The sequence below is a fragment of the Zootoca vivipara genome, chromosome 12 (genome assembly GCF_963506605.1).
Source record: "Zootoca vivipara chromosome 12, rZooViv1.1, whole genome shotgun sequence".
NCBI lineage: Eukaryota > Metazoa > Chordata > Lepidosauria > Squamata > Lacertidae > Zootoca > Zootoca vivipara.
This window is the reverse complement of record NC_083287.1, coordinates 11941182-11958850: the sequence shown is the minus strand read 5'-3', so window position 1 is coordinate 11958850 and position 17669 is coordinate 11941182. Positions and strand designations below refer to the sequence as shown.

Genomic DNA, 17669 nt, shown 5'->3' with positions numbered 1-17669 from the left:
TTGGCTACAGTTCACAGCCAGTGAGGAGAGACCTTAACCTTTTATGTTTCCTCCTCTTAGCTTACCAACAAGAGGGATGAAGCTTATCTTTTATAATGATTTTTACAACTTTTTTTGTAAAGTAAACTGTACAACAATAACAAAAAAGCTCGAGAGCAGCACACTGTGTCGTAATTACTGGTCTATATCATTTAGTGTACTATAAAATCACCATCCCAAAGGGCTCTTCAAGAATTAGATCTTTTCCATTTGTCTCCCAGATGTGGACATTCATTCACATATTGCTCCTCGTTAACAGAGCAAAGTTGCTGCATATTTTCAACTCAACCATTTACTGTACTTTCCAAGCCTGGTAGGTGCTCAAGTTTCCTTACTGCTAACCCCAACAACGCTAAAGTGTTAACTGAATCAGAAGCAGCATGAATGAAAATTCTATGAAAGAAAACTACTATGTGTACAATATGCCTTTCTCTTCTTGTTGTTTAGTCGTTTAGTCCCCATGGACCAGAGCACGCCAGGCACTCCTGTCTTCCACTGCCTCCCTCAGTTTGGTGAAACTCATGTTCGTAGCTTCGAGAACACTGTCCAACCATCTCGTCCTCTGTCGTCCCCTTCTCCTTGTGCCCTCAATCTTACCCAACATTAGGGTCTTTTCCAGGGAGTCTTCTCTTCTCATGAGGTGGCCAAAGTATTGGAGCCTCAGCTTCACGACCTGTCCTTCCAGCGAGCACTCGGGGCTGATTTCCTTCAGAATGGATAGGTTTGATCTTCTTGCAGTCCATGGGACTCTCAAGAGTCTCCTCCAGCACCATAATTCAAAAGCATCAATTCTTCAGCGATCAGCTTTCTTTATGGTCCAGCTCTCACTTCCATACATCACTACTGGGAAAACCATAGATTTAACTATATGGACCTTTGTCAGCAAGGTGATGTCTCTGCTTTTTAAGATGCTGTCTAGGTTTGTCATTGCTTTTCTCCCAAGAAGCAGGAGTCTTTTAATTTCGTGACTGCTGTCACCATCTGCAGTGATCATGGAACCCAAGAAAGTAAAATCTCTCACTGCCTCCATTTATTCTCCTTCTATTTGCCAGGAGGTGATGGGACCAGTTGCCATGATCTTAGTTTTTTTGATGTTGAGCTTCAGACCATATTTTGCACTCTCCTCTTTCACCCTCATTAAAAGGTTCTTTAATTCCTCCTCACTTTCTGCCATCAAGGTTGTGTCATCAGCATATCTGAGGTTGTTGATATTTCTTCCGGCAATCTTAATTCCGGCTTGGGATTCATCCAGTCCAGCCTTTCGCATGATGAATTCTGCATATAAGTTAAATAAGCAGGGAGACAATATACAACCTTGTCGTACTCCTTTCCCAATTTTGAACCAATCAGTTGTTCATCCGGTTCTAACTGTAGCTTCTTGTCCCACATAGAGATTTCTCAGGAGACAGATGAGGTGATCAGGCACTCCCATTTCTTTCAGAACTTGCCATAGTTTGCTGTGGTCGACACAGTCAAAGGCTTTTGTGTAGTCAATGAAGCAGAAGTAGATGTTTTTCTGGAACTCTCTAGCTTTCTCCATAATCCAGCGCATGTTTGCAATTTGGTCTCTGGTTCCTCTGCCCCTTTGAAATCCGGCTTGCACTTCTGGGAGTTCTCAGTCCACATACTGCTTAAGCCTACCTTGTAGAATTTTAAGCATAACCTTGCTAGTGTGCGAAATGAGTGCAATTTGTGCGGTAGTTGGAGCATTCTTTGGCACTGCCCTTCTTCGGGATTGGGATGTAGAAGATTGGGATCTTCTTCAATGCGCTGGCCACTGCTGAGTTTTCTAAACTTGCTGGCATATTGAGTATAGTACCTTAACAGCATCATCTTTTAAAATTTTAAATAGTTCAGCTGGAATACCATCACTTCCACTGGCCTTGTTATTAGCAGTGCTTTCTAAGGCATAGCTCATAGCTTCTCTAAGTTGTTCAAGCCCCTTTGCCACGACAAGGCAGTGATCCATGAAAGGGATGCCTTTCTCTTACTGAGGCCCTATTTGATTTGCTGAATCAATGGCCTATACCTTGCCTAATTTCATGATGCAAGTGGCAACGGGGAGGGGGAGGAATATGGTGGCAGAGAGTGAGAAAGAAAATGGCGTGATCCACCCATTTTGGGCTCTGGCCCTGCCCACCATTAGCATGCACCCCCCCCAAAAAAAACCCAGAATACAGCTCTCAAGCGAAACACATTCCCCACACCTGACAAACAGAGAAGAGAGCACTTGCTCACTCAAATGCAGAGCCACTCAGACCCTTGAATGCAACTTTCTGGTAAGTGAACCACTAGTAGTGAGGAGTAATAAAGGATGTGTCCCTCAACTTTAAACAACAGAGGGCTAGACAGAAATATGCACATTAACCCCCTCTCTATTCCCCCTCCCCCCCTGTAACTGTAAAAGAAATTGTCCCATAGAGTTCGCAACAAAATAAGCCACCCTTAGATTTCAAGACAAAATGGGAGTATTTTCAACACAAATGCTGTATAACCAAGCAGAAACCTGTATGAAGTATGAGCCTTTTCAAGGATTCTGCATACATTATTCTTGTAACTATAGAAACAAAATAATTACGATCTTAAAATACATAATTAATATTAGACTCTTTTTTTAAAAAAAAGAAGCCTGAAAAACAAAAAACACACACACTCAAATCCAGTAAAAATTGCACATATTTAGCATAACTACTTGGGCATAACTTATGTGGCTTTAGCAAAAGGTAGCAAAAATAAAATAACCAGTAAAGAGAAGATTATGCTGACACAGAGCAGGTACATATACACAAATAACTGAGCTGAATTCTCCGTAAAATATAAAGACGATGCAAGGACCAAAGGCTGCAAGCAACTTGCTAAAGGCTTTCCTTGAACTTCACAGTCTCATGCCATTAACAAGATCTGTACAGCATTCCCAAGCGTTCAAAGAGCTTCACATGCATTGTATTATTGAAATCTTTACAACAACCCTGTAATATAAGTCAGAAAGAGGTTTCCTTAAGGCTCCCTAGTGAGTTCATGGCAGGATCGAGTAGGAAACTGGGGACTTTTGATTTGTAGCCGTCTCTTAGGCTAGCCGTTCCAGTGAAAAGGAACCCATGGCTCTTAACACTGACTAAACCACCCATATATCCTAACTGTTAAAATCGCCGTAGAAAGCACTGGAGAGGCTGTAGAAGGAAATAAAAGTTGTGAAATGTTGACATGGCTTATGGTACTCGCTCAGGAATTCTTGCTCCAAAAATATTTAAAATGTTGTATTTGCAGTTTTACAAGTCAAATCATCTTCCCAATTTGTCAGAGTGAGAGGGGGGAAAATATTGCCAAGAAAAATAGCTCTAAAAAGGTTCATGTATCACACATATTCAGTTTCTCTTTTTCACACTCAGAAAGATGTTTTTGTCCAAGTAGAACAAACGTGGGGGGGGGGGAAGGTTGTATTATACTGAAAGTTATGTTAGCGTGACCTGCCAGCTGAACATATTTACACCACAAGATGTTCTTTAAAGGTGAAACAGGCCAAAACTAAATGGTGCTGTAGTTACATTATAATGATGTAACTCTATCCATTTTTGTGGCAGCGTAGTTATAATGGCACCATAGTTATAATGACATACACTTATCGGCAGCAGGAAGAGAAAATGATCTTACATACCACCGAAACCAACATGCCTGTTGCAGATCTGGAAAAATACTTTGAAGGGAGGGTCTCCTCTGCAAAATAATTTATACTCACACCTTTGCATAGGCAGATGTTTTGATGAACCACTGTTTGAGGTATTTCTTTTCCACTTTTGCTCCCGAACGCCATGAACAGCCATTTTCATCCACCTGTTCATTAGCAAGAACAGTCTGATCCACAGGGTCCCAATTAACTATTGCCTAAAAAGATGCCAGGAATCAAATTGAGAGGGAATTCTGGCATTAATAAGCATGTCAGTAAAATGCAGTTATTAGAAGGCTGTTGGGTACACATACGCTTCATTATACACCTTTAGACTCCAGGCGAAAATGTTCCTCTTTAACCAGGCCTTTGGCTGATTGACATCTGATGCCCTTTTAAATGTGTTTGTTTCTATTCACTGGATGAAGATACAGTAAGCTTGCAACTTACATGCACTTAACTTGTGCACATTCAGCTTTACACACTTGGCAAAAACATAAATTAAATGAAAAAATGTGTAGAAAGTGGGCAGGCATCCAGGAAAAAAAAGTTTGGCAACCCCACCTGCCACTGCACCCAATGTGTTTTCACTATACGCAATTTTGACTTTGGGTGCGATCCCCGGAGCATAAGTGGCAGGCTTACTGTATACAACTAGTCACACAAATATACTGTATAGCAGCATGTTTTAAACTGCTTTGAGGTTTTCTACATTGAAAATATATAAATTTTATGAAATAAAATTAATAAATCATTTTTAAGAAGAGAAGGTAAGTCATGCAGAAATTATTTGGTGGCTCGAGTGGCATTTCTATTGCTATATCTGATAACAGATAAATGAGGAGAGCCATGTTTGAAGCTATTCCTACAGAAATGACCTCACTGTTCACATCACCACTGTGCAGAAGGTATCATGGTGCTACTGTACAATGCACAGCCTTCTGTGCATTATCGGATGGCTGGCAGGATAATATAACAATATAAATTAAACCAACTCCACATGAATGGGAATGCATCACAGAAGAACAGAACCAACTTTCATCTCCCCTGTAGCAGCAGCATCCTAACCTTTCCCTTCCAAGGGAAATTAAAGATTACTGTACACGTATTATTAAAAGCCCACTCTGTTCAGTACTCAACAGAGCATTGGCTTGGATCCATAGCCTTGTTTGTGTGAGCTAAAGCTCTCCTCAGACATAAGGAGTGTGGCTCAATGACGTTCTCTTCCCAACATGGCAATCCATACTGTTATGCTGTTCCAGAGGGTGCCAGCAGATGGACATATACACGGAATACAGTGGTATTAAAATTATATCCTGAGACGAGGGGTATCTTACTGTTCTTAAAAAATAAATAAAAGGAATTGGACAAAAAGGAATTGGACAAATTAGGCACTGGACAACTTGATAGCAAAACACTGTGGGGCTAAAACATTACTTTTTTTAAGCAGTGGACTAATCTGTCACAAATTGCATGCAGTGGTACCTTGACTTACGAACGACTCGACAACCGAATTTTTCGACTTACGAATGGGACATCCGAAAGGAAACAGTGGTGGTTTTAGATAGGGATTTTTCGACTTACGAATTTTTAGATAGGGTTGCTTTGACTTACAAATTTTTCCGTTTCCTATGCATCCCTATGGGAAATTGCGTTTCCAATGGCGCTTTTCGACTTACAAATTTTTTGACCTACGAAGGTGCCTTCGGAACGGATTAAATTCGTAAGTCGAGGCACCACTGTAGTATGATTTGATTAGTCACTCACAGAGTTTGCTAGCAGGCAGTCTGCAATGGAGGACAGCAAACGCAATCCACATACTCTCAGAAGAAGTTACTTCTGTTCTACTCTTTTGAACGCTATGGAGTTGAACTCTGCCTTTGAAAAGAGCTTGCACAACCGATCCCGCACTCAAATTAAGTCTCTGCCTGTCTCACCACATCATCCTTTACACTTACTTCTAAAACTCATTCCTTCACAGATGCGTGTGTATAAAAAGAAGCCATCCTATAAAGACAAGTCTTTTTGGCTGCCTCTCAATTAGATTCGAAAAAAATTCCTGCCTTTGGCTTCTGAACCACTACTGTTCAACGGCTTATGAGATTGACCTGTTGCAAAAAGTCACTTCCAGAGATTCCTATAACAGGAATGACTACATGTGCGTGTCCTGCCTTGCAAAAAAATACCCAATTCTTTCCAGCATGTATCTGGCATATCTTCGCTTCCAAAACTAATGCAGCTTTATATTAACAAAAAAAAAAAATCCCCCAATGATCTCAATAATGGAAGAATATTGCTTTTTGAATGTAGAACATCCTTTGGGACATTGAAGTCCATGGAGTAAAGGGATTCATTTGCCAGATCAGAAAGTCTCCTACAGGGGGGAAAATTATCCCACAAAAGTCACTTTAAGATACCAGTAGGTTACTATTACAATCACAGAACTAAACCAGGCACAGTAAGATGGCTTCCCATTACTCTCTGGGTTTGACTACTGAAATGCATTATACATGAGGCTGCCTCTGAAGATGGTTCGAAGGTTTCTGTTAGTTCAAGGACTGGCTAGTCAGATCATCACTCATTAGCTTTTAAACGAGTTGACTGGCCAGCAGTCTGTTTCCAAGCTGATTCAAATTGCAGGTGCTCACATTTAAAGGCTTGGGGATCCAGGTACTTAAAGGACCATCTATTTCCACTACAGTGGTGCCTCGCTTAACTAATGCCCTGCTTAACGGAATTTCCGCTTAACGAAAGGATTTTTTGAGCTGAGGTTACCTCGCTAGACGAATGCGTTTTACGAAAAATTCGTCTAGCGAATCACGGTTTCGCATAGGAATGCATTGAAATTCAATTAATGCGTTCCTATGGGCAAAAAAAAAATCAAAAAAATCCAATGCATTCCTATGGGATTCGCTAGACGAATTTTTCGCTATAAGAAAAGACCCGTGGAACGAATTAATTTCGTCTAGCGAGGCACCACTGTATATATGCCAATGCCCTCCTCCTGATGCTCGACTTCCTTCAAAGCTGAGGCACCAGAAATCAGGAAGAAAGCTTTATTGATTGCAGTGCCCCTACCTACTGGACACACTAGCCTTCAAAATTTTAGTTAAATTCGTTTTCTGTGGCAACTTCAATTCTTGATTTTACTGTTGTGCTATTTTTATTTGCATTATTATTATTTTGTTTGTTTGCTTGATTGCATCATTAACTGCTTTGGAAATAGTAGAAAAAATTATAGAAATAAACATAGAACACCATAGGCTCAGGCTCCCTTTCTCTCTCTCTCTCTCTCTCTCTCTCTTTCTCACTCACTCACTCACTCACACACACACACAGTTTTCTACAGCTGTATGTCTGAAAGTCATCACACAAGCAATAATCACCCAAGGCTTTTAAAGGCATATCCATAATAAAAGACACAGTTCAACTTACTTCATTTTCATAGGCTAACCCCGCTTCATAAAGCTTAATAAAAAGATACTGTGTCCATTTATAGTACTCTGGCAAACAAGTGGTTATTTCCTGTAAACAGAATTAAGAGCAGTTTCAGTATTGGCTCCTCAAAACAATAAGTGGTTCATTCAAAAGATGACCACCTGATTCAATATTCCATGTGCACTCTAATGAATACATAGCACTCCTGTATATCACCCACTAAATCAAGGAAGCCGTTTTAAGTAGATAGGGGAATCCATGGCCACAATCTGTCAGTGTTTTAAGTGTGCCTAAATCCATGCACTGTTGCTTCACAATTTGAGATCAGGGGGCAATGTAAGTTTCTTGGCAGAGCCAGTAAAGCCTTTACAGCATATCTATATTATTGAGCTCAATGTATAGGGCTACGGCAGGCAGCACAGACACATCCTCTCAAGCTTAATGGGCTTAAGTGACAAGAGAGTACACTTTGGTTCGGCATTCTTGAAGGTAAGAGCAGTGTGACAATGGAATCAGACAATGAGGAGCCACCTGCTGGGGGAATGCTCCAGCTCTGGATTTCCTGATTCAAGCTGGTGATTGGACTAGAAGGTCTAGACACCTCCCTCCAATTCTATGATTCTAAGTGGTTCATTCACTAACAGAAGAGACTGTTTCATTAGGTGTGAATGCGGCACTTGCCCACCAACCCCAGCCTGTCATTAGCCAGCTTCCAACTGCCTGCTGTCTTTACTTACATTCAGATCAACAAGTTGGCACTGGCTGACAGCTTCCTTAGTCTCAGTGTTACCATCACAGAGCTCAGTAGGTAGGAACTAGTTGGCTCTGCTTGTCATTGACTCTGGCTCCAAGTACTGTTGGCCTCTGTGCCCTTCTGCTCTACCAGAACCAAGGGGCACCAGCCACCAATGCCTACTAACGTGCAACTCTGATAGAATCTTGGTATCACTTGTGAGCAAAGCATAACACCACAAATAGATTTCTAGGTTCAGGGAAGAAGAAATAAGCTTCTCACGAGTGGCACAGATGATCAGCTATCAAGTGATTCTCTGGCCATTTTTTTATACTCTGCCGTTTTTCCTCATGCGCTTATTTAGATTGCAAGCCTGATGGCAGAGGTGCCCCTTTGTTAATCTCATGTATTGTGCTGCGCACAGTGTGTAGGTTAAGAAATAATATTGTCATCATTATCACTCATGCCCACGTTTTCTCCGAACCCTACGGTTTAGCCCCCTAGTTCTCATGCCCTGCTGCAACTCAGCCCCAGTACAAGCAACAAACAGCTGCATATTGCTTCTTTATTTTAGCCCTGCCCCCACCTCTCTTGCCTTCCTCCACTGACTCCCCTGTGTTGAATTGAGACTGTAAGCTCCTTGCATCAGGGACCTGTCCGTTTGTGCACTGCAGAGGGCCATGCACACTGATGGTGCTTCGTGAAACAAATTATCACATCGTAAGTCATAAAGCAGGCATCCCCAAACTTCAGCCCTCCAGATGTTTTGAACTACAATTCCCATCATCCCTGACCACTGGTCCTGTTAGCTAGGGATCATGGGAGTTGTAGGCCAAAACATCTGGAGGGCCGCAGTTTGGGGGTGCCTGTCATAAAGCATGTAATGGCTCCTCGGCTAGGGAGGGGATGTCAGCGCTGAGCTTCTATTTTTGTCCACTGGTGAGTGGGTTTGTGTATTGTTCTGTTTATTGTTAGTGTGCTGCCAATATTTTCCACCATTATTATGCGGGGGTTGCTCTGTGTGTGTGTGTTTTAAAATGCCATACGGAATATTAATGTGTTACACAATTCCTGCTCTCGTCTATGGTATAATGCAATTATGTATATTTTTTATCAATGTAAGTTACTTGGAGACAAGAAACTAATAGGTTTAAACAACAATAGTAAGTAAACTCATCCTAGAGAACTTTCTTAAAACTGACTTCAAATTCATGCATGTTAACAATATGATACACTTATCACACACTTCAATAATGTACAGACAATTAAGTTTCATGTATACATTTTAAAAGAAAAAAAGCTTACCCGATCCCAACTAAAATACAAGCCTAACGCTTCAAGCTGCTTTCGCATGTGCCGAATATTACTGAAAGACAAAACAAAATCCATATTTAAACAGAAAAGAGTATTTCAGAAACAACTGCTCCCAAGAAAAAGCTCCTAAACTCCTCCAACTTGCATTGGGTCATCTTAAACAGCCCTAGAGTTCCATCCACCATTCACTTGATAAAAATCCTTTGCAAGATTGCTGCTTACTGAACCCCATTTCAATTACTAACTATTTTTAACTAAAACCAAATCGTTTTTTAATATTAATGTGAGCGACACAATTTTAAGGAAAAAAATCTTATTTCTGGTCCAATATGGGAAGAGTGAGCTGCAAATTCCTACATACATAGTGTGTGACTGATGCTCCTCATGAATTCACACAGTTGTATCATCCCATGTAGGAGAAAGCTTGGCTTAATACCTGATGAGCCAGAGAAAGTATGCACAATCCTAGGTGTTGGTACCAGGCACAGGTATAGACAAATTCTAATGACAGAGACATTGCTAGGTGCATCTCTCTCTAACCTGGGGCATTTTCTGTGGAGCAGAGGCGCAAAGAACATGGAAAGGAGCAAGAGCAGCAATATTCTGCTTCAGAACTCATACATACATAAAGCAGCAAGAAAAACAAACACCTTTGTGTCCAGTCTGCTGGATGCAAGCCATGATCAATTGCCGCATTCTCTGCAGGTAATCCAAATGCATCCCATCCCATTGGATTTATCACCTGTAACAAAAATAAGAAATGTCACCCTTTGTCACTTGCCAGAGTGGATTTAGCAACACCTTCAGGGCTCAAAATAATGAAGCATTTTTCAAAATTCAGCATCTTTGCTGTTTCATTGAATCATCCAGACTGTGCCTGTCACAAACAATTTAGCTTTAAGTGCAATGTACAGGATACTTTAAAAAATATTATCTAGTAAGAATCAAGCCTGCCCTTCGCATGCCCTCTGCATACATACCACCCCTCCAAAAAAAGGTGGTACTGTATACAAGCGACACGGGTGGCGCTGTGGTCTAAACCACTGAGCCTCTTGGGCTTGCAAATCAGAAAGTCGGCGGATCGAATCCCCGTGACAGGGTGAGCTCCCGTTGCTCGGTCCCTGCTCCTGCTAACCTAGCAGTTCAAAAGCACATCAAAGTGCAAGTAGATAAATAGGTACCGCTCCGGCAGGAAGGTAAACGGCATTTCCGTGCGCTGCTCTGGTTCGCCAGAAGCGGCTTAGTCATGCCGGCTCCCTCAGCCATTAAAGCGAGATGAATGCCGCACCCCCAGAGTCATCCACGACTGGACCTAACGGTCAGGGGTCCCTTTACCTTTTATACAAATTTAACTAATAATAATAGATCTAATAATAAATTAGATCTTGTTAAGCTGGAAAGAGCAGGGTAGAGGACATCACGACTATGATTTAGAATAGGTACAAAGCATAACTTAAAATAGATATGTTTTATATGAAATTAAATGATATATTTATCGAAGTAATGTTTCCAGCAGTGCAAAGTGCCTTTATTAACACTTCTATTATGATGTGACAGTGCTGCTGCTAAAGACTTTACTGTTGAAGACTTCGCTATTGCAACAATGAATGTTTTAAGAGAGCAACATTAGATAACTAGAATTAAACTTTTAGAGTGATCACCAGCAGGAATTAATTACTATTTATCAAGGATAGGCAATCACATCTCCAGGTCTTTGAAAAGTTCACTAGGCTGTGAGGCCCAAGCCTATACTGATTATGCTTAAAAAACCCCACATTAGATTTAATGGAATATTTATACAGTACTTTGCCTGTACTGTATTTGCAAGGGGAGACAAACCTGAACAGACTTTAGCTATTGTATTTAACCCCCATGTTAGCAAATTTGCAGTGTGATCTTGATATATTAAGCAGTGTATAAAGTATTAGTTATTGTTCTAGTAGGCATTCTTTCTGCTAATGCGTCAATCTCACACTTCAAGGGACACAACGCAAGAGACTGAGGAAGAGTATTTAATGAGCAACATTTCAAAGTGCAATGCAAGCCTCACCAGTAAGGTTTTCTCCACTGCACATCAAGGAACAGTAGTTTGCATGCCAGATTTTGTTATTCTTTGTCAATGCTTGTATACTGAGCAGTGCCGTGCTTTCATTTAGCATCTTAATTCATGTTAATAGATGGAGTGAAGCACTAGTCTAACAGCCTGTAAAGTTCCAGGACAAAGACATAAAATACACTCCTCCTTCCTCTGAATTCTCTGCACATGCCAAAAAGACCTAGGAAAGGGATAATGGAAATACAAGGTACAAAAATGGCTGACTAGAACACTAAGCCCAAATTTGTGGCCACTTATATATAAATATACATCCTGTGGACCTTTGTGTAAGAAGGACTACTGCCCATTCCTTAGTCTCTGCAGCAGATGTATTTAGCTGTTACTGTAGAGTTAACTGTATTGAAACAAAATACATTAGGGGGGAAACCATTTCAAGCCTACTCTCAATTATCCATAGATTAATCTCAGAATCAGATGTATTTATCTGTTACCATGGAGACTAATGTAGCCTTCAAGATACATTTGGGGTGGGGGTGGAGAGACATCATTTCAAGTGCATTGTCTTTTTGCTCCAGATAGTGAATAGATTTAAAAGGTGTTATAAAAATGCACTTTGCTGAACTTGTGACAGGCCAGTAGTCAAAGTGATGGGAGTGCAAATAAGACTAGGGATGTGCTAGAACCGAGGGTGTCAATGCTTCAATTTCAAGTAATAAAATACTGTGGGGGAAATCACAGAGACAGTTCTGCTCCTAATTTGTAAGCAGCAAGGGGGGGAAAGGAATACAAATGTAGAAGGCAACATATGGAATGCTCCCACCAGTTCCTCAGTTTCTGAATCACTGTTCCTCACTACTGGAACTGGCATCGTCATTCAGTAACATAGATCTGCAAGTAAGAAAGTCTACTGAATTCATATTAGGGCTACAACCTTCAGCTGATCGGCTAAATTAATGTCAGCATGGACCAGGGATAACCAAAGTGGTGATCCTCAGATACTGTTGGATTCAAACTCTTATCAGTCCTAGGCAGCATGGTCAATGGTCAGAGATGGTGTAGCCATGTCCAGAAGGACCCACATGGGCTATTCCTGTTATAGACAAAGGGCACATTTGCACATGCTAAGTCAGGCATCCCCAAACTGCGGCCCTCCAGATGTTTTGGCCTACAACTCCCATGATCCCTAGCTAACAGGACCAGTGGTCGGGGAAGATGGGAATTGTAGTCCAAAACATCTGGAGGGCCGAAGTTTGGGGATGCCTGTGCTAAGTTATGGCTCTTGTCTTGCATAAATTGCAATGTTCTGTGTGCTTCTGCACCCAGCTCCTTTGCTCTTACATAGCTCCTCTTTTTGCAGGAAGCAATAGTCCAAACCTCAGGTTCCAGTTTGATGCTCCCAAAGAAGTCAAGATTTCTTTCCCTTACCTCTCACACTCAGGGGGAATTCCAGCAAACCAAGTTTTCCCTCAGCCAGGCTCTCACCCCGGTTGAGAGTCACAGGACTGTCTCACACAGCACCTAGCCTACAGGTCTATAGCCTGATTGACAGCATGAAGAACCTTTGCCCCTGCATCTCCCCAAAGTGGCTGACACGGCTGCCTGCAGCAGGGCTACTGTTATAGTAAGGCAGGCCCTGGACTACACCCCAACCCCAGCTGCATTCACTCGACTAGGAATTAAACACTAACACCCCCCACTACAAATGACAACAGCACTGTTACCTGCAGCCAGATATGCACAGGTCAAGCAAACCACGCAGGGACTGGGATGGTGCAAAGCCACCCTCTCCTGGTTTGTCTGCTCTCCCTCTTGTGCCAGTTAGTTGTAAAATATGGCAAGGTTGCAAATTGTACAGATTTTTAATCAGGCATTACCTAAGAGGAAGAAGTATTTGTTATATGTCCAGGGTGATGTATATTAGGATAAGTATGCCACTTTTAGCAGAAAGAGCCGGGGTGGAGTAGAGAGGCAGAGAACACCACAAGCAATCTGAAGCGAGGAATATGCTGAATAATTACTTATAACACAGCCCCTAATTCCATTATAATCTGGTTAAGGTCCTCCCAATTTGTGCTTTGTGATTAGCTGTCATTAAATAAAGGCTTGAGGCTCGGCCTGTTCCTAAGTGAGTTTTGACTGTCCTCAAAAGCAACAGACCACTCATTTCCAATCACCTGAAATATTATCCAAACAAATGTCAATAGAGCCATCTAGTTAACAGATACCGGTACCTGAAATCCTCTCATTTTCTGAAACCGTGCTATTGTGTCGCTTATGGTGTAGACTCGAACATGGCCCATATGCATCTTCCCAGAAGGATATGGAAACATTGACAAGACATAAAACTTTGGCCTTGATTTCTAGACAAAATGATAAGCAAAAACAAAGTCTGCAAGATAGAACTTGGGGGGGGGGAGTTTAATTTTAAACCACATTTAATTTTTTTTTACAAATCATGCTTTTGTCTTCAACCCCCAATTTTTTAAAAAATCTTAAAAGTAGGACTGCACTTTAACCAGTAAATCAGAAAATAGCAACGAAAAGGATGTGCCCTTTCTTATGAGCAGTAATCTTTGTTTATTAAATTACAAGTTCTCATAATTTAATTCAATATTCTAAAAAGACACCTCTATTGTGCAGCAGGTAATATGCTATTATATTTAATGCAATGGGTGAAATCCTAAGTCCATTTAGCTGTGCTGCAATTAAATTAACTTTCCTAAGAGCACCTAATACAGAGGGACAAAAGGAATTCAAGAGTGCATGTTCAATTTTGCCATAATCCTTACATCTATTTCTGAAGTTGGGTCGAACTGTTCCTTTATTCTGGAATGCCACCAGCTTTCAACTTCCTTCCTAGTCTCCACTTTATAGCTTGTTTCCCACTTCCCTGTTTCGCTGAATATGGACCGAATGAATTTTGTAATTAGCCTTTTCTCCCACTTAACTGGGTTGAATGATCCATGTAATTGTCTTCTCCAGTTTTTGGGACACATGAGACATCTATGGTAAACGAACCACATTTTGCCGCTTATGTTGAAAGCCCTGTAAAAAAATGGAATGATCTTAACTTAATTGTGATAACCAGCAGTCTTGTTCTCTATTTTAACAAAAGAGTGTTAACCTTTCTTAAGGCTTCTAGGAGTGAAAACAATCACATTTAAAGACAACAGTTGGCTCAATAGACTGATGAGGTTGCACTCCTTTGTGCTTTTAAGAGGCACATGAAAATTTTTCTAAGATTGCTTAGAGGCAGGAAAATGAATTTTGAGTCTTATTGTTCGGAACCGTGATATTGTTTGCTGCTGTATGACAGCATGGTAGCCAGTGTCATTTCTATTTTATTATGAGAAACCTCTCTGGAAAGAAAACTATGTGTCTTTATTCTTATAATAAAGCAATAAAAGTGAGTCTGTATAAGAGAAGCCTGCATAACAGGAGACTAAAAGGAGATATTATAGCAATCTTCCAATATTCTAAAGGAATGTCACATGGAAGATGGAGCAAGCTTGTTTTCTCAGGAGGGTAGGACCCCAACCAATGGATTCAAGTTACAAGAAAGGAGATTCTGACTAAACATCAGGAAGAACTTTCTAACAGCAAAGAGCTGTTTGACAATGGAACAGTCTCCCTCAGGAGGCTGTGAGCTCTTCTTCCTTAAGAGGTTTTTAACATAGCTGCCAAGTTATCCCTTTTTTAAAGGGATTTTCCCTTATGCTGAATAGGCTTCCTCGCGAGAAAAGGGAAAGCTTGGCAGCTATGGTTTTTAAGCAGAGGTTGGATGGCCATCAGTCATTGAACTCAAACTTGCTGTCCACAGAGCTGCTGGCTAGAGGTTGTTTGGAAAAGTCCCACCAAAAGAAAACCTACAGAAATACTCTAGAATAATTCAGCTGAAGTCAGCTTCCTCAGCGAGGAAGTGCAAAGAAGAGAGAGCCTTGCCACCCCAACCCTCAATCAAGTCCAGCTGAGCCATCAGCCTCTCTCAGGCCATAGCTTTAAGAACAGCAGAAGCAGCTGGGAGGGGAGGAGTTCAGGGATAAAACAAAACAAAACTATAAGCTGTGTTTTAGTTACAGGTAGGTAGCCGTGTTGGTCTGAGTCGAAGCAAAATAAAAAAATTCCTTCAGTAGCACCTTAAAGACCAACTAAGTTTATATTTTGGTATGAGCTTTCGTGTGCATGCACACTTCTTCAGATAAGCTGTGTGTCTTTGTTTCGATGCTTTTACATGGTTCGATCCTTTTACATGGTTTTGTATGGATTGTGGTATTTTATGCATTGTGACTTGCAGTTACTGTATTGTTTAGTAATTATTTATTGTAATTGTTAAGAGTGAATTTGTTTCATTATTTGCTGATGTTTTGAGAATTTTATTGTGTACTATTATTTTCTAACAGATTATTGAATATGTATTTTACATGTTCCATTTTAAACTTATGTTTTATTATGACTTTCTGTATTGGATCAGATTATTATAATAAGGTGTGTGTTCTTTGTTGTTTATTTTGTTGCTGTAAACCACCTTGTGTATAGTAATATAGAAAGGCAGCATACAATTTAAAAGCGAAATGAAGTAGTTGAGATTCCTGAACTCTAGGGGATTGGAATAGCTAACCCCTGGGATCCCTTCCAATTATATAATTCTGGGATTTAAATGCCTTTCGACCTGTTTATGATTTCCCCCTCTCTGTCTATGAGTATTTCTAGCTACCAACTTTGGGTTACAATTTAGCTAGCTAGTGAAGCACATGAAAACCAAGGACGCACCACTGTGTGTCGTTATCTTCACTGTGCTACTGGACTCTATTGAATTAAAGTCATTATTACTCCAGAATGCGGCAGCTAGACTGGTGACTGGGAGTGGCTGCCATATAACACTGGTCCTGAAAGACCTACATTGGCTCCCAGTACGTTTCTGAGCACAATTCAAAGTGTTGGTGCTGACTTTTCAAGCGGCGGTTCCCTCACTGAGAGAAGTGAAGCTACAGGGAACCAGGCAGAGGGCCTTCTTGGTGGTGGCGTCCACCTTGTGGAATGCCCTCCCATCAGATGTCAAACAGATAAACTACTACTCAACTTTTAGAAGACACCTGAAGGCAGCCCTGTGTCGGGAAGTTTTTAATATTTGACATTTTATTACGTTTTTATATGTGCTGGAAGCTGCCAGAGTGGCTGGGGAAACGCAGCCAAGATGAGCGGGGTATAAATAACAAAATTATTATTATTATTATTCACTGGCTCCAGGGATAGCTGATGAACTCCAACACTGAAACGCAGGTTCTATGAGCTAAGCCTAGGCTTAAATGAAAGACCTGCTATTTGGGGGCGAGAAGGAAAACTCATATCAGTTTAGGGAAATTTTTAATGCTTGAGGTTTTAGCATGTTTTTAATATTCTGTTGGGAGCTGCCCAGAGTGGCTGGGGAAACGCAGCCAGGTGGGCGGGGTGTAAATAATAAATTATATTATAAATTATTATATTGCAGAGAATCTGCCCCACCCATGAAGAGCAAAGGATCCCGATACACCAGTGGCTGAGAAGAAAGGATTAAGATCAGAACTGCTATATTTGGCTTATATATGAAATTACGTGCAGGACTTCAGAATGATTATCTCCGGAAGACCAGAATACGGGAAGTCACACAATTTGCTTAATTTGGAAATTGTATAACTGGCTTTATAAATTGTATTTTAATTTGATATAATTTGATATTGTAACAATGTGGCCCATATTGGAGTGTTATTAATGAAAAATTATTAAAAATCAAGTTTAGGAAAAAGAAGAGCAAAGGATCCCAGGCAGTAGCGGGGGCGGGACAAGGTTTCCACCTTTGAGGAATCTGCTTCGTTTTGTTATAAACACCCCCGACCCTCTCTCAAGCTCCAAACAGCAGCTTAGCAAGGGGGGGGCATACACAAATCTAAAGAAAACAGGGCCCCTCTTGAGCGCACAATTATTTATTTCAAGACCCCAGCCAAGGAATTTTGTTTCCAGTACCACAATGGGGCACACGATCCTGTCACAGCCCGCTTCCCTTCCCCGCCCCACAGGGCTTCCCTCCTTACCGCAGCCCAGTTTCTGACGAAGGTCTGGGGGAGGGAGAGGGAGCTGTTGCCTCGCAACTGTAAAAGCGTCCAAAAATAATAATGTAATAATAATAATAAATTCCTTGGTGGTCTATTGCAAGCCGCCTAGAGACGTGCCCGCCGACGTCCTCGTAAAACAGCTCCCTCCCTCCCCCCAACCTCCGGTGCTTGTTTACCCAGGAGAAAAGAGACAAGAAGGCTCGGTGTCCGAGTTCCAGCCAAGGGACGGCCCGCGCGTGTGTGCGTGTGTCCCTCACGCCTCGGACCGGCTGGGCGCCGCCATCTTTTGCCCTCCCCCCTCGCGGGAAACCCGAGGCCCTCGCAAGTGCGCAGGCG

General features: G+C 41.4%; 1 protein-coding gene across 4 annotated transcripts in view; it reads right to left on the bottom strand.

Moving 5' to 3' along the window:
- The window catches only part of LARS2 (leucyl-tRNA synthetase 2, mitochondrial), a 59855-nt gene extending 42219 nt beyond the window's left edge, over nt 1–17636 (bottom strand). Inside the window, exons 1-8 of one of the 4 annotated variants that reach the window (XM_035129425.2) lie at nt 17510–17636; nt 17313–17369; nt 14034–14289; nt 13476–13604; nt 9839–9930; nt 9180–9240; nt 7139–7228; nt 3778–3921 (exon numbers count right to left, since the gene is read on the bottom strand). In XM_035129425.2, coding sequence (XP_034985316.1) covers nt 3778–3921; nt 7139–7228; nt 9180–9240; nt 9839–9930; nt 13476–13604; nt 14034–14267 — 750 coding nt within the window. In that variant the 5' untranslated portion in view covers nt 14268–14289; nt 17313–17369; nt 17510–17636. The other 3 variants (XM_035129423.2, XM_035129424.2, XM_035129427.2) reach the window with 3 other exon arrangements.
- Between the last annotated feature and the right edge of the window lie 33 nt (nt 17637–17669).